Here is a 22564-nt window from a genome sequence, read left to right as displayed (position 1 = left end):
GCGACTGCAATCAGGAACGCCTTTTAAGGATCTGGATCTCACATCTTGTTTCACCAGAGGGTTTGTAATCGGCAGCGAGTTCAGACTGGAGAGAAGTGCAATAGAATCTCGATCTCGCCGATCTCCCCCTCCCTCTCCCTCTCTCTCTCTCTCTCTCCACTGTCAACATTCCCTGGGGCCCAACCCGCCCTCGACAGGTTTCAATTATTCCCCCCCGTGCTTCAAATCTGCTTTTCCCCCTTTAGACTGGGCGTGTTATTTTTACTGTCCTGTGTGGAAGTCGCGAGGACATAGATCACGATGGAATAATGATTCCCTGAGGATCGCAGTGAACTTTATAAGGAAAAAGCTGAGCTGAGGGTGTGCGGCAGCAACATCGAAACTGAAAGTGGTTTGAATCAGGAAGTGCTGAGTGTGAACATGGCTTCCAGAGAACAGGTCCAGAGTTTGACCGAGGAGGCAATTTGTTCCATTTGTCTTGATTTCTTCACTGATCCGGTAACACTGGAGTGTGGACATAACTTCTGCCGCTCCTGTATCACTCAGTGTTGGGAAAAGAAGGAGAAAAACTCCTGCCCGGAATGTAGAGAGGAGTTTCCGGAAAGAAACCTCAGGGTAAATCGGGCCTTAGCGAATCTGGCCGAGAAAACTCGAAAATTAAAGCTGGATCCGAAGGAGAAGGAAAGTAAACTTCACTGTGAGGAACATCAGGAAGAACTGAAGCTGTTTTGTGAAACTGACAAGAAATTGATCTGTTTCACTTGTGTAGTTTCGCGGGAACACAGAGAGCACCGCTTCCTGCCGATTAAAGAAGCTGTTGAAATCTACAAGGTAAAAGGGGAAATATTTTCTAAGCTGATAGTTTTATCACATTTTCATGGTCTAACACTTCAATTCTGTGACTTTCTCTCCCAATCCCAGGATCAGCTGAAATCTTCCTTAGATTCTCTCACACAGAAGAAATCTGCGGTTCTAGAAACGGAACAGAAACAGAAGCGTAAGATTTCCGAAGTCAGGGTAAGGTCTCCCTGTCAAAAACAAAAACAGAATTACCTGGAAAACTCAGCCGGTCTGGCAGCATCGGCGGAGAAGAAAAGAGTTGACGTGTCCAGTCCTCATGACCCTTCAGCAGAACTGAGTAAAGTTAGGAGAGGGGTGAAATATAAGCTGGTTTAAGGTTGGTGGGGGGGGGGGGGGTAGAGAAGTTGGGGGGTGGGGGTGGTTGGAGGGACAAGCAAGCAGTGATAGGAGCAGATAATCAAAAGATGTCACAGACAAAAGAAACAAAGAGGAGATGAAGGTGGTGATATTATCTAAGAAAATGTGCTAATTAAGAATGGATGGCAGGACTTTCAAGGTACAGCTCTAGTGGGAGTGGGGTGGAAAGACTGATAGGGTATTACAGTTATAGATTTAAAAATAATGGAAATAGGTGGGAAAAGAAAAATCTAAATAAATTATTGGAAAAAATCAAAAGGGAGAGGGAAGAAACGGAAAGGGGGTGGGGATTGGGGAGGGAGTTTAAGATCTAAAGTTGTTGAATTCAATATTCCGCCCGGAAGGCTGTAAAGTGGCTAGTCAGAAGTGCCTACTCCTCAACCCCCACCTATGGCACCTCTCCGTGCCCACGGCGAAGATGCAACACCTGCCCCTTCACTTCCTCTCTCCTCACCGTCCAAGGGCCCAAACACTCCTTTCAAGTGAAGCAGCATTTCACTTGCATTTCCCCTAACTTAGTCTACTGCATTCATTGCTCCCAATGCAGTCTCCTCTACATTGGAGAGACCAAACGCAAACTGGGCGACCGCTTTGCAGAACACCTGCGGTCAGTCTGCAAGAAAGACCCAAACCTCCCTGTCGCTTGCCATTTTAACACTCCACCCTGCTCTCTTGCCCACATGTCCTTGGCTTGCTGCATTGTTCCAGTGAAGCCCAACGCAAACTGGAGGAACAGCACCTCATCTTCCGACTAGGCACTTTACAGCCTTCCGGACTGAATATTGAATTCAACAACTTTAGATCTTGAACTCCCTCCTCCATCCCCACCCCCTTTCCGTTTCTTCCCCCTCCCTTTTGTTTTTTCCAATAATTTATATAGATTTTTCTTTTCCCACCTCTTGCCATTATTTTAAAATCTATACCTGTAATACCCTGTCAGTCTTTCCACCCCACCCCCACTAGAGCTGTACCTTGAGTGTCCTGCCATCCATTCTTAATTAGCACATTTTCTTAGATAATATCACCACCTTCAACACCTCTTTGTTCCTTTTCTCTGTCACATCTTTGGATTATCTGCTCCTATCACTGCTTGCTTGTCCCTACAACCACAACCCCCCCAACTTCTCCCCCACCTTAAACCAGCTTATATTTCACCCCTCTCCTAACTTTAATCAGTTCTGCTGAATGGTCACGAGGACTCGAAACGTCAACTCTTTTCTTCTCCGTCGATGCTGCCAGACGTGCTGAGTACTTCCAGGTAATTCTGCTTTTGTTTTGGATTTCCAGCATCCGCAGTAGTTTTTGTTGTTTTTAAGGTTTCCCTGTTCTGGTTTTCTGGGATCTCGATCAGTTTTGCTCCCTTTTTCGCGGGACATTAATTATGTTTCACATTTCATTTGGTAGGAACAGTCGAGCAGTCTGCAGACCCACATCACATCCGAGTTCACTAAAATGCATCAGATTCTCACTGAGAAAGAGCAGCGACTACTCAGAGATCTCAGGGGAGAAGAGGAGAGGATTCGAGAAAGAATGGAGAAAAACCTTCGAGAGATTGAGGAGAATTTAAATTCTATTGAGGAGAAGCTCTCAAAGTTGCAGAAACAGATGGAGCAAAAGGACGAGTTGATATTTTTGAAGGTGAGGGAATATATTGCGGGTCAGTTCAATGAAACTTCACACAGTGACAAAATGACTGATAGCTATTGAATAAATATAGAATTTACTGAATAAATAAAAACTGAGTTAAACAAATTTCTGTCTGTTTCGTGGCAGTTCTGCGGTCTCCCCGAAATAAACGGCTTCCACATTGTCTGCAGATTCTCAGGAATACCAGTAACCTCCAGAGAATGAGTTTTCTTGATCTTCACACTTGCTTTGTGATTATTTCCGTGTTGCCAAGTTTAATTTTCTCCTGGACCGCCCATTGTAATCCAGTTCCAGTTCATGTTGTGAGTGTGTGGGTGTGTATGGTACGGTGTATGAGAGTCACTGTGTCTGTGAGCGGGACTGATGTTGAGTTCCAGTTTATTTGACTCTCCACAACCTTCCTTCCAAAATGCATCACTTTACACTTCCGTCTTAAATCTAATATGCTCTGAGTCTGCTCATTTCACCAGCCGCCCTGTTTATGTCCTCCTGAAATGTGTGCAGTTCTGGTTAGCTCATTACAGAAAGGGTGTAATTGAATTAGAGAGGGTACAGAGGAGATTTACAAGGATGTTACCAGGGCTAGAAAATTGCAGCTATGAGGAAAGATTGGAAAGGCTGGGGCTGTTTCTCCCTGGGACAGAGGAGGCTGAGGGGAGATTTGAGATATACAGAATTGTGAGGGGCCTGATAGAGTGGGTGGGGAAGGGCCTATTTACTTACCAGGGAGGCCAGTGACGAGGGGGCACAGATTTAAAGTGCATAGAAAGATGAGAGGGAAGATGAGGGAAAATTTTTACACCCAGACGGTTGTGGGATCTGGAACTCACTGCCTGTAAGAGTAGTGGAGGCAGAAACCCTCAACTCATTTAGAAGCTATCTGTATATTGACATCAAGTGCTGTAACCTGCAGGGCTGTGGATCAAATGATGCAAGGTGCGATTAGGCTGGCTGGCTTGTTTTTCATCTGGCGCAGACACGATGGGCCAAGTGGCCTCTTTCTGTGCCGTAAACTTTCTATGATTCTAAATCTGTTACTGTGCTCCTCACTGTTCGTTATTTATTTCTTTCAGGAGGAAGCTTGTTGGAAGAGAAGGTAGGACATGTTTTCTGCTGAAACTCTGCACAATTTGGTAAAATAACTCAGAAAGGTTTTGTTATGAATTTCTTTTTTCTGCTTATGGTTTAAGCACTAGTCTTTTGTTATGATGACATGCTTTATTGCAGATATTAAATTAGATTTCATATAACTGGTCTACATGATTGTATTAAATTACAAGATGCCATGCAGTCCTGAAGTGCTCACTTGCAGGCTGCAGACTGCTGTTAGTGCGGCTGTGGCCTTCCAACTGACCCTGAGAGAGCCACACTGTCCATGTTTCCATGGTGTCGACCATCCACGTCCATGCAAGTCTCCTGACCAAACCGAGACAGTCACATGTTAAAGTGGGAACGGGTTTTGTTTTTATTCCAATATAGAACCTTGATCTGTATCCTTAACACCAACAAGACAAACCCAGCAGAGGTGGTGGCACTGTGGTTTAAAGTTTGAAGGGAATTGCCCTGGGAGTACTTAACATCGACTCGGGACCCGATGAAGTTTCATGGCATTGGGTGAAATATGGGCAAGGAAACATCCTGCTGATGACCACGTTCCCACCCATTTGCCAACCGCCCCACCTACTCCTCAGCTGATGAATCAGTACTCCTCTGTGTTGAATGCCACTTGGAGGAAGCACTGAGAGTGGCAAGGGTGCAGAATATAGACTGGATGGGGCACTTCAATGACCATCACCAAGAGTGAATCATTAATGCAATTCCCTCCCTAACAGCCCTGTGGGTGTTCCTACACCACATGGACTGCAGCAGTTCAAGAAGGCAGCTCACCACCAACGTTTTAAGGGCAATGGGCGTTTTTCAGGACATGACGGTTTCCATCCTCTGCCCTTGCATTTCAAAGTTATCTTTTGCTCAGTTGCAGAGAGAAATTTCACTTTCTATCACATTTGTTCTAATATGAAAAATGCTGAAGGATATGAATGTTGGGGTATCTTCACCATTTCAGTCATGTCTAAAATGCTCAAATGGGATGAATTTATACCATCAATTCTTTAATATTTACAGGATTAGTGATAACAATAAGCAACTCTCAGTGGCAGATGCTGCGGCCCTGTCTATCGGAAAGTTCAAAGGACCTTTACAGTACACAGCTTGGAGGGAAATGATCAATCCCATTAACCCTGGTAAAACTTTTATATTAATTTTCCTAACTATAATTCTAGTTGTGAAGGAACTAAATGGGTTCCAAAGTTCCAGGGGTGTGGGGGGAACAGAAAATCCAACGTTCCTCCAGTGAGGGGTTGTGGTCGTATGATCATCATAAAATCATAAGAAATAGGAGCAGCAGGAAGCCATTTGGCCCATTAAACCTGTTCCACCATTCGATAAGATCATGGCTCATCTAACTGTGGCTTTAACTGCCCTTTTTTGCAGTTCCCTATAGCCCTTAACTCCACTGTCGATCAAAAATCTGTCTCATTCAGCCCTGAGTATATTACAACAGCCTCGTCTCCATTCCTATCTGTGGAACAGCGTTCCAAAGGCTGACATCCCTAAAAGAGATGAAATTCCTTCTCATCTCTGTCTTAAAAGGGAGACAGACCCCTGATCTATAAACTACGTCCACTGTTTCTAGATGCTCCCACAAGAGGAATATTCCTCCCACTATCGACCCTATCAAGCTCCTCAGAATCACATATGTTTCAATAAGATCACCTCTAATTTTTCTAAACTTCAAGAGTATAGGCCTAAACTGTTCAACCTTTCTTCATCAGACAACTCCTTCATCCCAGGAATCAGCCTAGCGAACATTCCCTGACCTGCTTCGAAGACATAAATATGACTCCCTCATGTAAGGAAATGAAAACTGTGAAGTGAAAGTCACTATAGTCCCAGAGGACCATCGGCTACGCTCTCCTTAGTGAGAGACGACTGGTGATGAGTTTAACCTGAGGGTCACCACACCTCACGTGTGGGTTGAGGATGAGAAGGCAGGACCTTCATGGATGACCACAGCCAGTACAGGAATTATACTGTTGTATCACTCTGCATCACAAACCAGCTGTCCAGCCAGCTGAGCTAACCGACACCCAAACTGTACTGTTACTCTCAGCAATGACCTGTACAGCTATAGCAAGAGTTCCCCACTATTATACTCCATCTCCCTTTCAATTAAGGCCAACATTCCATCTGCTTCCTAATTACTTTCTGTACCTGCATGGGGAGGTAGAAGGAAAGTGGAACTGATGCCACAATCAGATCAACCACAATCTTATTGAATGGTGGAGCAGGCTCGCGGGCCCAAATGGCCTACTCCTGCTCCTAATACTTTTGTTCTTGTGCTCACCTTTGTAATTAATATATGCAGTTCCCTATACTCCTGTATTCTGCAATTTCTCTCCATTTAAATAATATTCTATTTTTTAATTCTTACTGACAAAGTGGTCTACCTCACATTTTCCCCACATTATACTCCAGCTGCCAATTTTTCCTGCTTAAATCATCTATCCATATCCCTTTGCAGACAATTTTAATCCCTCCTCACAACTAGCATTCTTACCTATTGCATCATCAGCAAATTTGGCTCCAATATAGTCAGTCCTTTTAATATGTCCTGTCTATAAACTGTAATTAGTTGAGGCCCAAGCACTGATCCTAGGGTCACTCCACCAGTTACAGTTTGCCAAACTGAAAATGACCCATTTATCCTGAATCTCTATTCCTGCTCGTTAGCCAATCCTCTATCAATGCCATTGTATCACCCCTAACAATTATCTTCTGCAGTAAACTTTTATTGACACTTTATCTAATGCCATTTGGAAATCAAAATACTGGTTCCCCATTATCCATCCTGCTTGTTACTCAAAGAGCGCTAATAAGTTTGTCAAACATGATTTCCCTTTCACAAAACTATATTGACTCTGCCTGATAATGTCATGATTTCTAAATGTCCTGCTACTACCTTTAAAGAATGGTTTCCTGCATGTTCCCAATGACAGATATTAGACTAACTAGCCTATAGTTCAGTGATTTCTGTCTCCCTCCTTTCTTGAACAGTGGTGTTAAACTCATGGCCTGCCAGACCATCGTGACCTTCCGAGAGCCTAGAGAATTTTGGCAGATAGCAAACAGTGAATCCATTATCTCTGCAGTCACTTCCTCACAGACCCAACTATGCAAGTCATCAGGTCCAAGTTTCTTGTCAGCCTTTAGTCCCATTATTTTCTTCCCACTTATTCTCTGGTGATCTTGATCGTTTCAAATTCCTCTCTCCCTTTTGCCTTTGTTTTTCTACTATTCTTGGTATGCATCTTGTGCCTTCTACTATGAAGAATACTTGTTTAATGTCTTTGCCATTTCCTGGTTTCCCATTATTGATTCTCACCCTCTAAGAGGCCCACACTCACTATCACTCCTTTTTATGTGTGTGTAGAAGCTTTTACTGACTGTTTTTAGGTTTTTTGCAAGTTTCCTCTCATACTCCAATTTCTCCCTCATTTTTTTAATTCAATCTTTGCTGGTTTCTAAGATTTTCCAAATTTTATGGCCTACCACTAATCATTGCAACATTGTACATCTTTTATCTTAATTTGATGGCACCATTAACTTCCTAAGTCAGCCACAGATGGTACCCTCTGTTCATTGAGCCTTTCTTTCTCAATGGAATGTATTTTTGTTGAGAGTTATGAAATATCCCCTTAAATGTCTGCCACTACTTCTCTACCAATTTGACTTTAATCTATTTTCCCTGCCCATTTTAGGCAACACTGTCTTCTAACCCTTGTAATTGCCTGCATTTAAGTTTAAGGCATGAGTTTCAGACATAAAATGGCTATCCTCAAACTGAATGTGAAATTCTATCTTATTGTGATCTCTCTTAACTAGAGGATCTTTTACCATGAGTTCATTTATTAATCCTGTCTCGGTAGATATTACCAGGTGTAAAATAGCCTGTTCCCTGGTTGGTTCAGGAGCATATTGTTCAAAGAATCTGTCCCAAATACAATCTACGAACTCATCCTCAGTCACCTTTTCCAATTTGATTCAGCCAAACTGTATGAAGATTACAACCGCCTACAGTTATTGCAGTATCCTTCTTACAAGCTCCCATTATTTTTTGATTTACACTCTGTCCAACAGCTTAGCTACTTTCAGGAGGCATATAAACCACTTCCATTAATGATTTCTTTCCCTTGGTGTTTCTTATCTCCACCCAAATTGTTACAACCTTTTGATCCTCGGAAACAAAATAATTTCTCACAACTGTACTGATCACGTTCCTGATTAACAGAGCTACCTGATCTCTTTTTCCTTTCCTCCTGTCCTTCCAAAATATCACATACCCTTGAATATTCAGGTCCCAGCTGTGGACACTCTGCACCATTTCTCTGTTAAGGCCATCATATAATAATTGATTTCTATTTGTGCTATCAATTCATCCATCTTGATACGAATTCTGTGTGCATTCTGATAAGGAGCTGTTATTTTTGTCTTTGGACAGTTTTTCCCTACCCTCACCTTATTGGCTGGTATACTCTTATGTTTGTAAGCTCTATCGCTTCCTGTTACACTCTGGTTATCATCATCTGCAATGCTATCCTGCACTATTGCCTTGTCCTTTTACTTCAATGTTCAAAATCTCGCTGCACATGAACACTTCATCCCCGTCCCCCACTCTTTAGCTTAAAGTGCTCTCCACAGCACTTGTTATACAATTTGCCAGGACACTGGTTCCAGCGTGGTTCAAGTGAAGGCCATTCTAATAGTATCGCTCCCTTTTTCCCCAGCATTGCTGCCAGTGCCCCATGAATTGAAACACATTTTTCCAACACCAATCTTTGAGCCACACATTCAATTCTCTGATCGTATTCACTCCATGCCAATGAGCTGATGCCTCAGGCAGAGATTATTACCTTTGAATTTAGTGCCTAGCTGCACATACTCTCTCAGTAGAACCTCTTTCTTAGTCCTACCAATATGGATATCCACGGGGACTATAAGAACTGGATGCTTTTCCTCCCACTCCAAGTTCCTCGCCAGCCCTGAGAGGATTACTTTGACTCCGGCACAGGACATGCAACACAGCCTTTGGAATGCATGCACTTGCCTGAAGTGAAGAGTTTCTATCCCCCTAACTAACCTGTCCCCTACTACAATTACATTCCTTTATGCATTTGGATAGCTTCCTGCACCACTGTGCTATAATCAGTTTTCCCATCCTCCCTGCATTCATGCTGTCGTCCACATAAGGTGCAAGGGCTTTGAATCTGTTGGGCAATTGCAAAGGCTGGACTTTCTTACCTGACTTTCTTCCCTTTCCCTGACCACTAAACAAATCGGAATACCTAAGGGTGTCACTGCCTCCTGGAACAAAATGTGCTGGTAACTTTTCTCCTCTCCAATGCATTGCACTGTCCAAATCACGGATTCCAGCGGATCAGCTCGGAGCTGAGGTTCCTCAAGCTGCAGACACTTACTGCAGATGTGGTTGCCGCGAATCAGACGGGTAGCATCCGGTCCCCACCTGCTGCAACTGCAACACATCACCTGCCCATCTTTATTTCATTTTTATCGAACTAATTCGATTTCAAGTGGCTCTGGTGGAACACAAACAGATGATTATAAGCACTTCCCTTCCCTTCCTTGACCTCTCTGTCTCAGTTTCTGGTGATAGACTGTCCACCAATATCCATTACAAGCCTACCGACTCCCACAGCTACCTCGACAACAGCTCCTCACACCCCGCCTCCTGTAAGGACTACATCCCATTCTCTCAGTTCCTTCGCCTCCGTCGCATCTGTTCTGATGATGCTACCTTCAAAAACAGTTCCTCTGACATGTCCTCCTTATTCCTTAATCGAGGTTTTCCACCCACGGTCGTTGACAGGGCCCTCAACCGTGTCCGGCCCATCTCCCGCGCATCTGCCCTCACGCCTTCTCCTCCCTCCCAGAAACATGATAGGGTCCCCCTTGTCCTCACTTATCACCCCACCAGCCTCCACATTCAAAGGATCATCCTCCGCCATTTCTGCCAACTCCAGCATGATGCTACCACCAAACACATCTTCCCTTCACCCCCCCCCGGCGGCATTCCGTAGGGATCGTTCCCTCTGGGACACCCTGGTCCACTCCTCCATCAACCCCTACTCCTCAACCCCCACTTATGGCATCTCCCCATGCCCACGCAGAAGATGCAACACCTGCCCCTTCACTTCCTCTCTCCTCAACGTCCAAGGGCCCAAACACTCCTTTCAAGTGAAGCAGCATTTCACTTGCATTTCCCCTAACTTAGTCTACTGTATTCGTTGCTCCCAATGCGGTCTCCTCTACATTGGAGAGACCAAACGCAAACTGGGCGACCGCTTTGCAGAACACCTGCGGTCTGTCCGCAAGAAAGACCCAAACCTCCCTGTCGCTTGCCATTTTAACACTCCGCCCTGCTCTCTTGCCCACATGTCTGTCCTTGGCTTGCTGCATTGTTCCAGTGAAGCCCAACGCAAACTGGAGGAACAGCACCTCATCTTCCGACTAGGCACTTTACAGACTTCCGGACTGAATATTGAATTCAACAACTTTAGATCTTGAACTCCCTCCTCCATCCCCACCCCCTTTCCGTTTCTTCCCCCTCCCTTTTGTTTTTTCCAATAATTTATGTAGATTTTTCTTTTCCCACCTATTTCCATTATTTTAAAATCTATACCTGTAATGCCCTGTCAGTCTTTCCACCCCACCCCTACTAGAGCTGTACCTTGAGTGTCCTGCCATCCATTCTTAATTAGCACATTCTCTTAGATAATATCACCACCTTTAACACGTCTTTGTTCCTTTATCTGTGACATCTTTTGATTATCTGCTCCTATCACTGCTTGCTTGTCCCTACTACCACCCCCCCCTCCAACTTCTCTCCCCCCACCCCACCCCCCCACCTTAAACCAGCTTATATTTCACCCCTCTCCTAACTTTACTCAGTTCTGCTGAAGGGTCATGAGGACTCGAAACTTCAACTCTTTACTTCTCTGCCGATGCTGCCAGACCTGCTGAGATTTTCCAGGTAATTCTGTTTTTGTTTTAGATTTCCAGCATCCGCAGTAGTTTTTTGTTTTTATCTCTGTGATTATAAGGATTTTATTGCTGTGCGAGTGCCACTTGATGGCATTGTCAACATCACATTCTACCACTTGCCTGAAGATTGAGAGTAGGCTGTTGGATCAGTGATTGTCCGCATTGCATTTGTCCTGCTTTATGTGGACAGGATATACTTGGGCAATTTCCCACATTGTCGGGCAGATGCCTGTACTGGAACTCTACTGGAACAACTTGGCTATGGGTGTCACTAATTTTGGAGTTAAAATTTTCAGTACTACAGCTGGGATGTTGTTAGTGCCCATTGCCTTTGCTGTATCCAGTAAGTTCACCCATTACTTGTGATCATGTGGAGTCAGTTGCATCGGCTGAAGACTGGCATCTGTGACATCGGTGAAGTTGGAAGGAGACCAAGATGGATCATCTGGGTCATTGTTTCTCCTGCAGCTGTTGCCCAGATGTGAGATGTGGTGGTTGCCACGAATACTCAGTCAGAGTGAAATCTGCTATGTGAGTGGCACGGTTGCAGTTTCAAGGCTAAGAGACTGATGCTCTACGCTGTCTTCTTAACAGTAGAAAACCAGAGGCTGCACATTATTCTTGACTGCAAGAGGGGTTTGGGTGTAATATTAAAGGAATGTTTGTGAATTTGCCTAATCCCTTTGTCAGACCGCACATGGAGATTTTGGTGGCCTGATCATCTACTTTATCTCCATTATCAAGGGTGGCAGTAGGCCTCACATAATAGGTTTGCAAGCATAGAATGATAGAAACGTTACGGCGCAGTAAGAGGCCATTCAGCCCATTGTGCCTGCGCCAGCCAAAGAAAAAATAAACTAGCCGCTTATTTTAATCCCAATTTCCAGCTCCTGATACGTAGCTGTGCAGGATACAACACTTCAGGTGCAGATCCAGGTACCTTTCAAATGAGTTGAGCATTTAAGCCTAAATCACCAACCAGGCCAAGGCTTCCAGATGCCCATCACCCTCTGGGTGAAAAATATTTTCCTCATTTCCCCTCTAACCCTTCTACCAATCACCTTAAATCTGTGCCCTGTGATAATTGACCCCTCAGCTTGGGAAACAAGTCTTTCCTACCCTATTTCGGCCCCTCATAATTTTGTACACTTGAATTCGGTAACCTCTCAGCCTCCTCTGCTGTAAGTAAAACAACTCTAGCTTATCCAATCTTTCCTCATAGCTGCAATTTTGAAGCCCTGGTGGCATTCTTGTAAATCTCTTCTGTCCTCTCTCCAGAGCAATTATGTCCTTCCTGTAACGTGGTGACCAGAATTGTACTCAAAATTCCAGCTGTAGACTAACCAGCATTATATACAGTTCCATCACAACGTCCTTGCCTTGGACTTCAATACCTTGTCCAATAAAGGAAAGCATTCCATATGCTTTCTTGACCACTGTACCCACCTGTACTGCTACCTTCCAGGACATGCAGCATGCACGCCAACGTCTCTCACTTCCTCAACCCATCCCCAAATGCATTCCTCACACTTATCCGGATTGAATTCAATTTGCCCACTCAACAAAACAATTGATATCATTCTGGAGAAAAGAGCTACCCTCTTCACTTCCAACCACACTGAAAATGTTTGTGTCATCGGCAAATTTCCCAATCATACCTCCCACATTGACGTCTAAACCATTAATATATGCACCAAGCAGCAAGGGCTCCAACACTGAGCCCTGTCAAACACCTCTGGAAACCATTTTCCATTTGCAAAAATATCTATCGACCATGACCTTTTGTTCCCTGTGGCTGAGCTAATCTTGAATGCAACTCGCCACCTCCCCTGTGACCCAGGGAACTCACTTTCCTGACTAGTCTGCCATGTGGGACCTTGTCAAATGCCTCACTAAAATCCATGTAGACAACATCCACTCAACTACCCTCATCAATCCTCCTTGTTGGTTCCTCAAAAAATTAGATTAAGTTAGTAAGACGTGATCTTCCCCTCCAAAACCATGCTGGCTATCCCCGATCAATCAATGCCTTTCTAAGTGACACTTTATCCTGCCTCTCAGAAGTGATTCCAATAATTTGCCCACAACTGAACTCAGGCTGACCAGCTTATCATTTTCTGGCCAATCCCTCACAACTTTTTTAAATAATGGTACAACGTTCGCAGACATCCAATCATCTGGTACCTCACCTGTCTCTAGTGAGGATTGGAAAATGATCCTCAGGGTATCTGTTATTTCCTCCCTGGCTTCTTTTAACAACCTGGGATACAGTCCATGTGGTCCTGGTTATATATCCACCTTCAAGGATGTCAGTTCTTCCATTACTTCCTCACTCACTATACTTATTTTATCTAATATTTCACACTCCTCCTCTTGAACTAGAATGTCTGCATCATCCCTCTCTTTAGTGAAGACTGAGACAAAGTACGCATTGAGACCCTGCACACATCCTCAGCATCAACGCACAGGTTACCATGTACATCTCTGATAGGCCCTACCCTTCCTTTAGTTATTCTTTTGCTCTTAATGCACTGGCAAAATACCTTAGGCTTTTATGTGATTTTACCTGCCAATATTTTTGCAAATCCTTGCTTTGCTTTCCTAATTTACATATTTACTTCACCCCTGTACTTTCTATACTCCTCTAGACTTGCTACAATATTAGGCTTTTTGTGACTGCCATGAGCCTTCTATTTTTGCTTTATTTGACCTTTCTGCTTCTGGGTAACCAGGGGGCTCTTGATTTGTCAGTATCACCATTTTTTTTATGTGGACATGTCTACACTGTGCCCGTAGAATACTGTTTTCGAATAACTCCCAGTGATTTGACAACATTTTCCCCTCTAATAACTCTATCCAGTCCACTTTTGCCAGTTAACCTCTCAACTTTGTAAAATTTCCCTTCCCCCAATTTAGAACTTATCTTCCTGCTTTCTATTTGTCCTTTTCCCTAATGGTGTTAAATCTAACTATCTTATGGTCAGTATCTCCAAAATGGTCACCACTGCTATTTCATCCACTTGCCCGGGTTCATTTCCTAAGACTAAATCTAGAATTGCGCCCCCTCTCATTGGGCTTGTTACATGCTGGCTAAGAAAGTTCTCTTGAATGCAGTTCAAGAATTTTGTGCCCTTGTGCCCTTCACATTGGTCGCATCCAAATTCATATTAGGGTAGCTAAAGCCTCCAAATATTGCTGTCCTATTGTTTTTGCACTCAGAAATTTGCCTACATATTTGACCCATTCCACCATTTGGGGGCCTGAGTACACTCCTAGTAGTGTGCCTGCCCCTTTTGTATTTCTGAGCTCCACCCATATGGCCTCATTTGATGCTTCATTTTGGATGTCATCCCTCCTTTCAGCTGTCATTGATTCTTCAACCGATAATGCTACACCCCCACCTTTTTTATTCCCCTCTCTACCCTGCCTGAAAACTCTATATCCAGGAATGGTAATCTGCAATTTTTGCCCCTCCGTAAGCCAAGTTTCTGTTATGGCGATGATATCATGCTGCCATGTGTCTAACCAAAGTGCATTGGATATCATTGAAGGACCATTGCTTGTTTAGAACATGAGGAGAGGCAGTGTAGATTGGACCTGTGCTGAGGACTGTGAGGAGATCCATGTGAACGATCAGCAGCTCTAACTTTCCTGTGCAGGGTCCATGCAGGAAAGAAGTTTACCTTGGCTTTGGGTGCCACAATGACAGATCACGGTATTCCACTAAAGCTAAGGCCCATCTGAGGCTGAAACTTGTAGGGGCCTCTGTGACTGGAGGGTCAGGGGCCTTGCACCTCAGCAAAGCATAGTACAGGTGAGGCACTCAGTGAATGGACGACAAAGTAACCTCTAAACTGATTGGCATGATAAAGATGTCAAGGGATATACGATTATGATGTGTATGTGGTGATCAGGGGGGCGCAGGAACAAGATAATCTCTCATCAATATGCATGGATCAGCAATTTATATGGGTCAAACGTTCTCATGTTAGTCCTCCCCAGCTGGTTCAGCTTGAAAGAGCTCTCTGCAAGGTCGGCTCCCCTTTGAGAGCAGGTGTCAGTGTTAGCAAGAGCCGACCTCAGGGAAGTCAAGATGGCGGCCATTGGCCCAACCATAGGTTTATCAGAGGCGGTGCTCTTATCTACAAATGGGTGAAAGGCAATGCTGGAGGCAGCTTCGTAGATCCCAGGATCTATCTGCCAGCTTCTCCACAATGAGCTGCGGCCACAAGGGCTTGGAGGGAATCCAATGCTGGTGGGGTTGAAGGTCACCCCCGCCTTGAACTTCTTTAATAATGGACCCTTCTAGGGCTTCACTTGGGACCAATGCGTCATCTTTTAGTCAGTGACACACAAGTGTATTCAGAATGCCCAATCAGGATAGTGCATCTCTGGAAAGTTTAGATTTGACATTCCTTCCAATCTGTCGTGTTCAGGACTTTGTCAGTGCATTGCTGAAATCACAATTCTACTTACAGGTGCCTGAGGTTGCAGGAGATGGTGCAGATCCTAATAAGTGCATTTGGCGCCAGGGTTCTGAATTTTATTATAGTTGGGCAAATGCAAGGCTCAAACCAACAGCAGGGAAGATGTCACCACTGTAATTTAATTCTGCTCTCAAAAATAAAGGTACATTTGAGAAACTTAAGGCCAGTAAACAAGAAGGTCCTGGGGCCTTCCAGAATCCAAAGGATAGAAAACCAAAAAGTTCAACAAATGTCCCGGCAGCTTACTCTGCCTGGAATCTGGTAACTATCAGATTGGTATGGGCCTGTCTACCACATCATATTCCAGCTATAGCCTCTGCATGTGGTTTGGCCACATCCTGGCCCTCCCATCCCCTTCATTGTCCTTCTTATTGGAGCAGACATCTTGCTTCCCCATGTCTCGCTCAGGCAACACATCCCCCTTTTGTATCACGAGGCTGTGCAGGGTGCAGCAGACAATGATGTTCTGAGACATTCTCAGTATGGGAAAGCACTGCCTGAGCCATCCAAACATCTGAACCTCATCTTTAGGAGCTCAATCACCTGCTCAGTCAGGGACCTGGTGGGGGTGTAGCCATCATTGTATCTCCTCAGCAGTACTCTGCGGGTGGTAAACTGGCATCATCAGCCATTTTTGCTGGGGGATTCCTTGTCCCTCAGAATCGTTCCCGTCAATCGCCGAGATAGTTCCTTTAATACACTCTACTTCCCTCAAGACCCTACAGAGAGACCATTGCCTTGGTAACATGGAAAGACTAAACACATGAGCCCTTGTCAGGCATGACCATTCAGTTGGGGGGATGGAGTTTTAGAGTCATGAGTTGGCCACCACCTGTGCCCCTTGGAGGCATCCACCACTCTCTCTCCATTCATCCCTGTCTCTGACTGCAGGTGACGGTGAATGGCACAGAATGAGAGGAAGCTCCAGACCTTGCTGGGATCTCGATGTGATGAGACCCATGTGTCGGGCATAAACTTGCTGCTGTGTGGGCTTCACCATAGAGAGGAGAACACGACTGAGCATGGATGACATCCAGTTACCTCATAATTATTAGGGTGTCCCTTTAGTTGGCCATTTGTGCTGACCTTGAGCACCACCCCCCGAAAAGACCTTCCTCCCACTTCGAGGCATCTTACTTACTGACTAACTGCGTGGTCAACGTCAAATTTGAAAAATGGTGTGCGTCACCTTCCAAACTTCATCTGCCAAATTCTACCCTCCCCCCTGCCGCCCACCAACTTCCCCCATCACCTTGACACACCCAAAATCAACTTTCCTCTCCCCTCTGTCACCCTTGAACCTCCCCTCGTTCCCCTGCACCTTATTCTTATCCACCCCCACGTGCCCTCCTGTCCCTGAGATCTGATGAGTACAGGCCCAACCTACTCAACCCCTCAAAACCTTTCTTAACCCACCAAGAAATAATATACACATAACAACACTAGTTTTTCAGTAATATCCGCTTGTTGGAGCCCGTTCCTATGTGGTCAGTCGGCTGAATGACTTCTGCACGACTTCCTGTGACTGACCATGTCACGCTTTCTTGGCTGCAACAACACTGTCCTTGTGTCTGTGGCTTTATATCCCTTTCTGATCCTGGTCCCTTGATATATAAGTTAATACCTCGATTCATGTCATCTAATTGGGTTTCATGCCTTATCAATCCCTCTGTGGCTGTGCAAGCCCATTTGAATGTGGTCATTTCCTGCTCTCAGCAGGGGATATCTCCAGGTGTATGCCAGCTATGGATGTAATATTTGTATCTTGATAAGGCATGAAGAAAGCTATTCACACATATCCAGAGACGCCATTGTCTATGAAAGTTGCTGTAGACGGAGTGTCTGTTGGTGAGCCACCACCTCAATGACATGTCCTGAAATGTCTGTGTGTGCCCCTGTTTAATTAAAACTGTCTTTATTTTTAAACAGTTCAATAAAAGTTTCAGAAAGAGTAAACCTTGTTTGGATGGTAATGCAATATGTGAAAATCAGACAGTAAATCAGTAACGCAGTTTACATCGTGCTCAATATCAATCTCCATTTGAGTTAATGGAAACATATATTGAGTGGAATGTGTTCCGAACTTCAGTGTTGTCCGTGTCACACATCCTTCCATGACAACCTCCCCCTGTGTCTCCATGTCACCTTGGAACATCAGTTGGTGACTCTTGATCGCCTTCTGGATTAGGAAATCAGGATAGCAAACTTCTCCCTCGTGTACATGTGCACAGGTATAGAGAGGAGCAGTTTCAGGTGCAGTGTTTGTACCAATGAGCACTTCAAACAGGCCTCTGGAGGAGTAATTTCTGCATTTCTGGACACCATGCTTTAGGAAGGATGTCAAGTCATTGGAGAGGGTAGAGGGGAGATTTACCAGCACAATAGCATTGATGAGGAACTTCAGTTTACAGGGTAGTTGGTTAAGCTGGCAATGCTCTCCCTATAACAGAGAAGTTTAAAGGGAGATTTAATGCAGGAATTTGAATTATGAGGGTTTTATTGAACAGATCAGGAGAATCTGTTTACTCTGGTAAGTGTGTCGGTAACTAAAGGCTAAGATTTAAAATAATCACCACAAGAATTAGAGGGGAAATGAGCAAAAATGAAATCTCACAGACTATGTTCATGATCTGCAATTCATTGTCTGAAAATGTGGAGTTCATAGGAACTTTCAAAAATGAATTGAACATGTTCTCAAATGGACTAATATGCAGGGATCCGGGCAAAAAGCTGGACTAGAAGATTAAATTGGACAGCCTGCACAAGTACGATGGGCTGAATGGCCTCCTTCTGCGCGAGAAGATTCCGTTATCTAGTCCAACTCATAATTGGGCTGGGATGTTTTTAAGGGACTAGGGCAGTCCCGAAAACAGGCGTTAGGCGCCATCCATCTGCTAATGTTGGTGCTGTTTTGGACTCTATCCAAAAATTGGGATGTCCTGAGACTCAAGCCCTGAGCCTTGGGTTTCCTGGACATGGATGTGGGCGGCAGTGAAAAGCTGAGCACATTTATTTTCCTGTTTACAATATGGAGATGAGGGAGGAAGCAGTGTTTTTCTCAGCTCCTCAATGCTCCTGTCCACGCTGGATGACACAATGCCCACCCCCCTCCCACTGCTGCCTGGCCCCTTCACACTCTACGCTCACCCACCCACTGTCTCCCCAATATCACCCACCCAAATCTGCACTTGCTCCTCCCGCATCTCTGCTCTCTCCCCTCCTCCACCCTCTATACTCGCCACTTACTCCCTCTTCTCTCCCATTCCTCTCTTCTTCGATTTCTTGCTCCAATGCTCCATCTGCCTCCCCCCACCCTGCACATTTTCCTCACAACCCTCCTTCCTCACCTGCTTTCTCTCTCATCTCACTTTCCTGGTCCCCTGCTTCCCTCCACCTCCCTTCCCGTATCCTCTGTTCTCTCTCTCCACCCGTTCCTACACATACTCCACTCCCGGTCCATCCTCTCTCTCACTCACTTCCCTGCAGTCTGTCTTCCCTCCCCATTCCGCTCTTCCTCCCCTGCCTCAGTCCCATACTCTCCCTGTCCTCCCCGTCCCGCACACTGTCACTCGCAACCCCTGCACCTTTCCCTCCAGCTTTCTTTCTCCCCTCCCTTTCCCATGCTCTCTCTCCACTCCACCTCCTAACCTCTGGCCCCTCCCCCTTCCACCATCTCAGCCATCCCCTTCCAGCATTGTCACTGTCCCCTCCAGCTAACTCTGGTTCCACTCTCCACTCACTCACCGCACCCCCACCCCTCCCAATCTCTCACTTCTCCATCGCCCTTTCTCCCTCTCCTCCCCTCTCTATATTCACACATTCTCTATCTCTGTCTCTCTCCCGCTCCTGTGTTTGGGTTGCTGAGCTGTAACTAGTGGATTAACACAGGGATGAGTGCTGGGGCCTCAACTATTTACAATCTTTATCAATGACTTGGATGAAGGGACTGAATGTATGGTAGTTAAATTTGTTGTTGACACAAAGATAATTAGGAATTTAACTTGTTAAGAGCACATGAAGAGTCTACAAAAGGATTTAGATAGGTTAATTGATAGTTAACTTAGTGGGTGGATTATAATGTCCGGAAACATGAACTTGTCCACTTGGCAGGAAGAATATCAAGGCAATGTATTATTTTAATGATTAATGAGGATGATTAAACCTATATTGTTGGAGTTCTGACTGTGTATTTTCGGTGTGGAGCGATTGTAAGTTCACACCTATGGGAATAACCTTTGTGTTGACTGGAGATTGTAACATTTAAGGTTCAGAATGTCCCAAGGGTTGTTACATTCAGATGCTGTCTCAGGGCAGGGGGCTGAACCCTGCTGGGAGATCACATGTTAACAGGTGAATTCAAGGGTTAGTGAACAAACGTTTGTGTTCGGTTAATTAACATTATCACACTCTCCCTGCAACCTTGCGTTCTATAACCCTCCATCTTGTTCTCCCTCTCACACCATCACACTCTCCCTGCCCCCCTGCACTCTCTACCCCCTCCATCTCGTTTTCCCTCTCATAACATCACACTCGACCTGCCCCCCTGTAGTCTTTACCCTTCCACCTCGCTCTGTCACATCTACCCTCTCTCCCTGCCCCCCTGCACTCTCGACCCCTTCATCTCACTTTCACATCCCCACACACTTCCTTCCACCCCCTGATCTCTTTACTGAACCCTCTCTTCCTTACCCATTCTCCCAATCTCTGTCATGCTGGTCTCTCTCTCTCTCTGCTGCTTCCATGTTCTCAAACCCTCCTGCTCTCACTCTCTCCCACCTCTTCCTCTCCATCAGTCCACCCACACTCTCCCTCTCCACGTTCCTGCTCCCTCCTCTGCTGCCATTTTCTCTCCTCAACTTCACCTCCCCGCCTCCCTCCATCATTTTCCAGCTCCCTCTCTCTCCCTCTCCCCCACTTCCTCTCCCCCTCCGGGCTCCTTCCTCACACTCTCTCCCCCTCCCCAGCCCCTCTCTCTAAATCACTGACTGTGTTATTTTAACTTTCCCCCAGCTCCAGCCTCTCTGACTCTGGATCTGAACACAGCGAATCCCCGGCTCATCCTGTCTGAGGACCGGACCAGTGTGAGACTCGGAGACAAACGGCAGCGGCTCCCTGACACCCCGGAGAGGTTTGATCCCTGGGTCTGTGTCCTGGGATCAGAGGGATTCACATCAGGGAGACATTACTGGGAGGTGGGGGTGGGGGAGAAGACTCGGTGGGGGCTCGGAGTGGCCCGAGAGTCTGTGAACAGGAAAGGGAGAATCTCCCTGATCCCCGAGTCCGGATTGTGGGTTGTGAAGCTGGATCCCGGAAGAGGTTATTTTGCCGCCACCTCCCCCTCACTGACCCCCCTCACCCCGAGTGTGAATCCCCGGAAGATCGGGGTTTTCCTGGACTATGAGGGTGGACAGGTGTCATTTTACAATGCGGACAACATGTCCCATCTCCACACTTTCACCCACACTTTCACTGGGAGAATCTTTCCCATCTTCAGTCCGGGACCGAATGACGACGGGAAAAACTCGGCCCCGCTGAGAATCTGCGGGATTCAAGGTCACTAACAGATCCATCCCATAATTTCACACCGGCTCCCTGCCTCCTGCCAGCTGTAAACTGATGGGTGTGGGTCTCAGTCACAGGTGGAGAGAGAAGCCAGGTTAACATTCCGGGTATAAACCCTGTATGGGAACTGGGAACTGAAAGATCAGCGAGGACCTCTGTAGGGCTGGGGGAAAGAAGGAGGGGGAGAGAAGAAACAAATAGAAGCTCAATTGTAGAGAGGAACTTACTGGGTAGAATGAGCTGTGAACTGCAGGAACCCGGTGACCTTCCTGCCTGTAATGTTGCTCCACAGGCGGAAGGTGGTGGGACATCAGCTTGTTTGAGATGAATCAGTTCAGTGATTCTCAAACTGGGGTCCGGGGAGTCTTTCCCGGGGGGTCCAGGAAATAATTTCTCCAGAGGGTGGGAGAGAGAGAGAGAAAAGCACAAGTGGGTGAGGAAGTGAAGTGGGGGAAATAACAAGCTCCCCGCTTTGTATAAATTCCCTGGAGTTAGTGTTATTCCTGCATGAGCAGCTGTCAAGATTTCCACCCCCAAACCTCCCGAATTCTCTCCCTTCTTCACAGTGATGGACATTTCGGCTGTCATGGTTTTCAGCGGTGAGTCTGACATTTCCTTTCGGTAGGAGGGGAGGTGGAAGTCCAGCTGCTGCTGTGATACTCGTCCGTCTTCAATTTGGGCTCAGACAGTGAGCAAGTGCCGTTATCATGCTGTCTGGCCTGCTGAGTATTTCCATCATTTTCTGTTATATTAATCTCTTTGGTTATTGGTTTGTTTCTTGTCATAGCGATAAAACTGTCATCTTGACTTTCTTCACACTCTCACCATGTTTCAATAACACCGAGAAACTGGGCTGGGTTGGTACAGGTCTGTAAATATTGCTCAGACTGTCACATCCAAGTGGGTACTCTGTAATAAAATTGGAGGGGTGTTTCCGGTTTGTTTTACATTAAACTGGGAACGTGATTTTGAGACTGTTTGAGCATGTAAATGATGTGACACTGCTGTGAATACTGATGTGATAGTCTGTCTGTATTGAACGTGATGTGTGAACTGATTGGGTATGTATGCTGTCGCGGAAATCGGAGTGAACACTCAGACCCAGGAGGTTTGTCTCGGAAGCCTTTATTAATCGTGATATCACGGAGAGCCCAGTAGCATACAAGGTAGCTAGCTGACACTCTGAGGAAGCATCAGAGCACACATGTATTTATAGTAGAAGTTGTACATATCAAAGAGCTTGAAGGTGATAAGGCTGTCTAACTTTCAATGATCAATTACATTGAGAATCATTGTCACACAATTAGTCTATTCTAAGTTTATGACCGTACAGGATATTGGGGGAAGCTCACGTAGTAATAAATGCGAGACAGAGAATAGATGACCATTGCTTGATCCTGGGGGCAGACATCCCGTCTCAAGGACTCCAGGAAGCCTGCCCATGACACTCCCCTTTCTCCCCTCCTGCTCAATTAGCTGGCAGCTTCAGGTGTGCCTAGTATTCCACCATGGTGCTAACTGTTTAACCC

The 22564-nt window shown here is 45.6% G+C and overlaps 1 protein-coding gene across 1 annotated transcript; it reads left to right on the top strand.

Moving 5' to 3' along the window:
* Positions 1 to 372: 372 nt before the first annotated feature.
* Positions 373 to 21393, top strand: LOC144695705 (zinc-binding protein A33-like). The gene is made up of 6 exons (XM_078566662.1): positions 373 to 831; positions 922 to 1017; positions 2623 to 2856; positions 3939 to 3961; positions 4990 to 5108; positions 20484 to 21393. The coding sequence occupies exons 1-6, from the start codon at positions 421 to 423 to the stop codon at positions 21032 to 21034; spliced, it is 1434 nt and encodes a 477-aa protein (XP_078422788.1). The 5' UTR covers positions 373 to 420; the 3' UTR covers positions 21035 to 21393.
* Positions 21394 to 22564: the final 1171 nt, after the last annotated feature.

The sequence above is a fragment of the Cetorhinus maximus genome, chromosome 21 (assembly GCF_964194155.1).
Source record: "Cetorhinus maximus chromosome 21, sCetMax3.hap1.1, whole genome shotgun sequence".
NCBI lineage: Eukaryota > Metazoa > Chordata > Chondrichthyes > Lamniformes > Cetorhinidae > Cetorhinus > Cetorhinus maximus.
This window is presented reverse-complemented; position numbering and strand designations above follow the sequence as displayed.

What these genes read in the sequence shown, in the direction of transcription:
- LOC144695705 (XM_078566662.1), top strand. Translation starts at nt 421, where the DNA reads ATGGCTTCCAGAGAACAGGTCCAGAGTTTGACCGAGGAGGCAATTTGT. An exon ending in AAGCTGTTGAAATCTACAAG is followed by an intron (nt 832 to 921) that starts GTAAAAGGGGAA and finishes TCCCAATCCCAG; the next exon opens with GATCAGCTGAAATCTTCCTT. An exon ending in GATCAATCCCATTAACCCTG is followed by an intron (nt 5,109 to 20,483) that starts GTAAAACTTTTA and finishes ACTTTCCCCCAG; the next exon opens with CTCCAGCCTCTCTGACTCTG.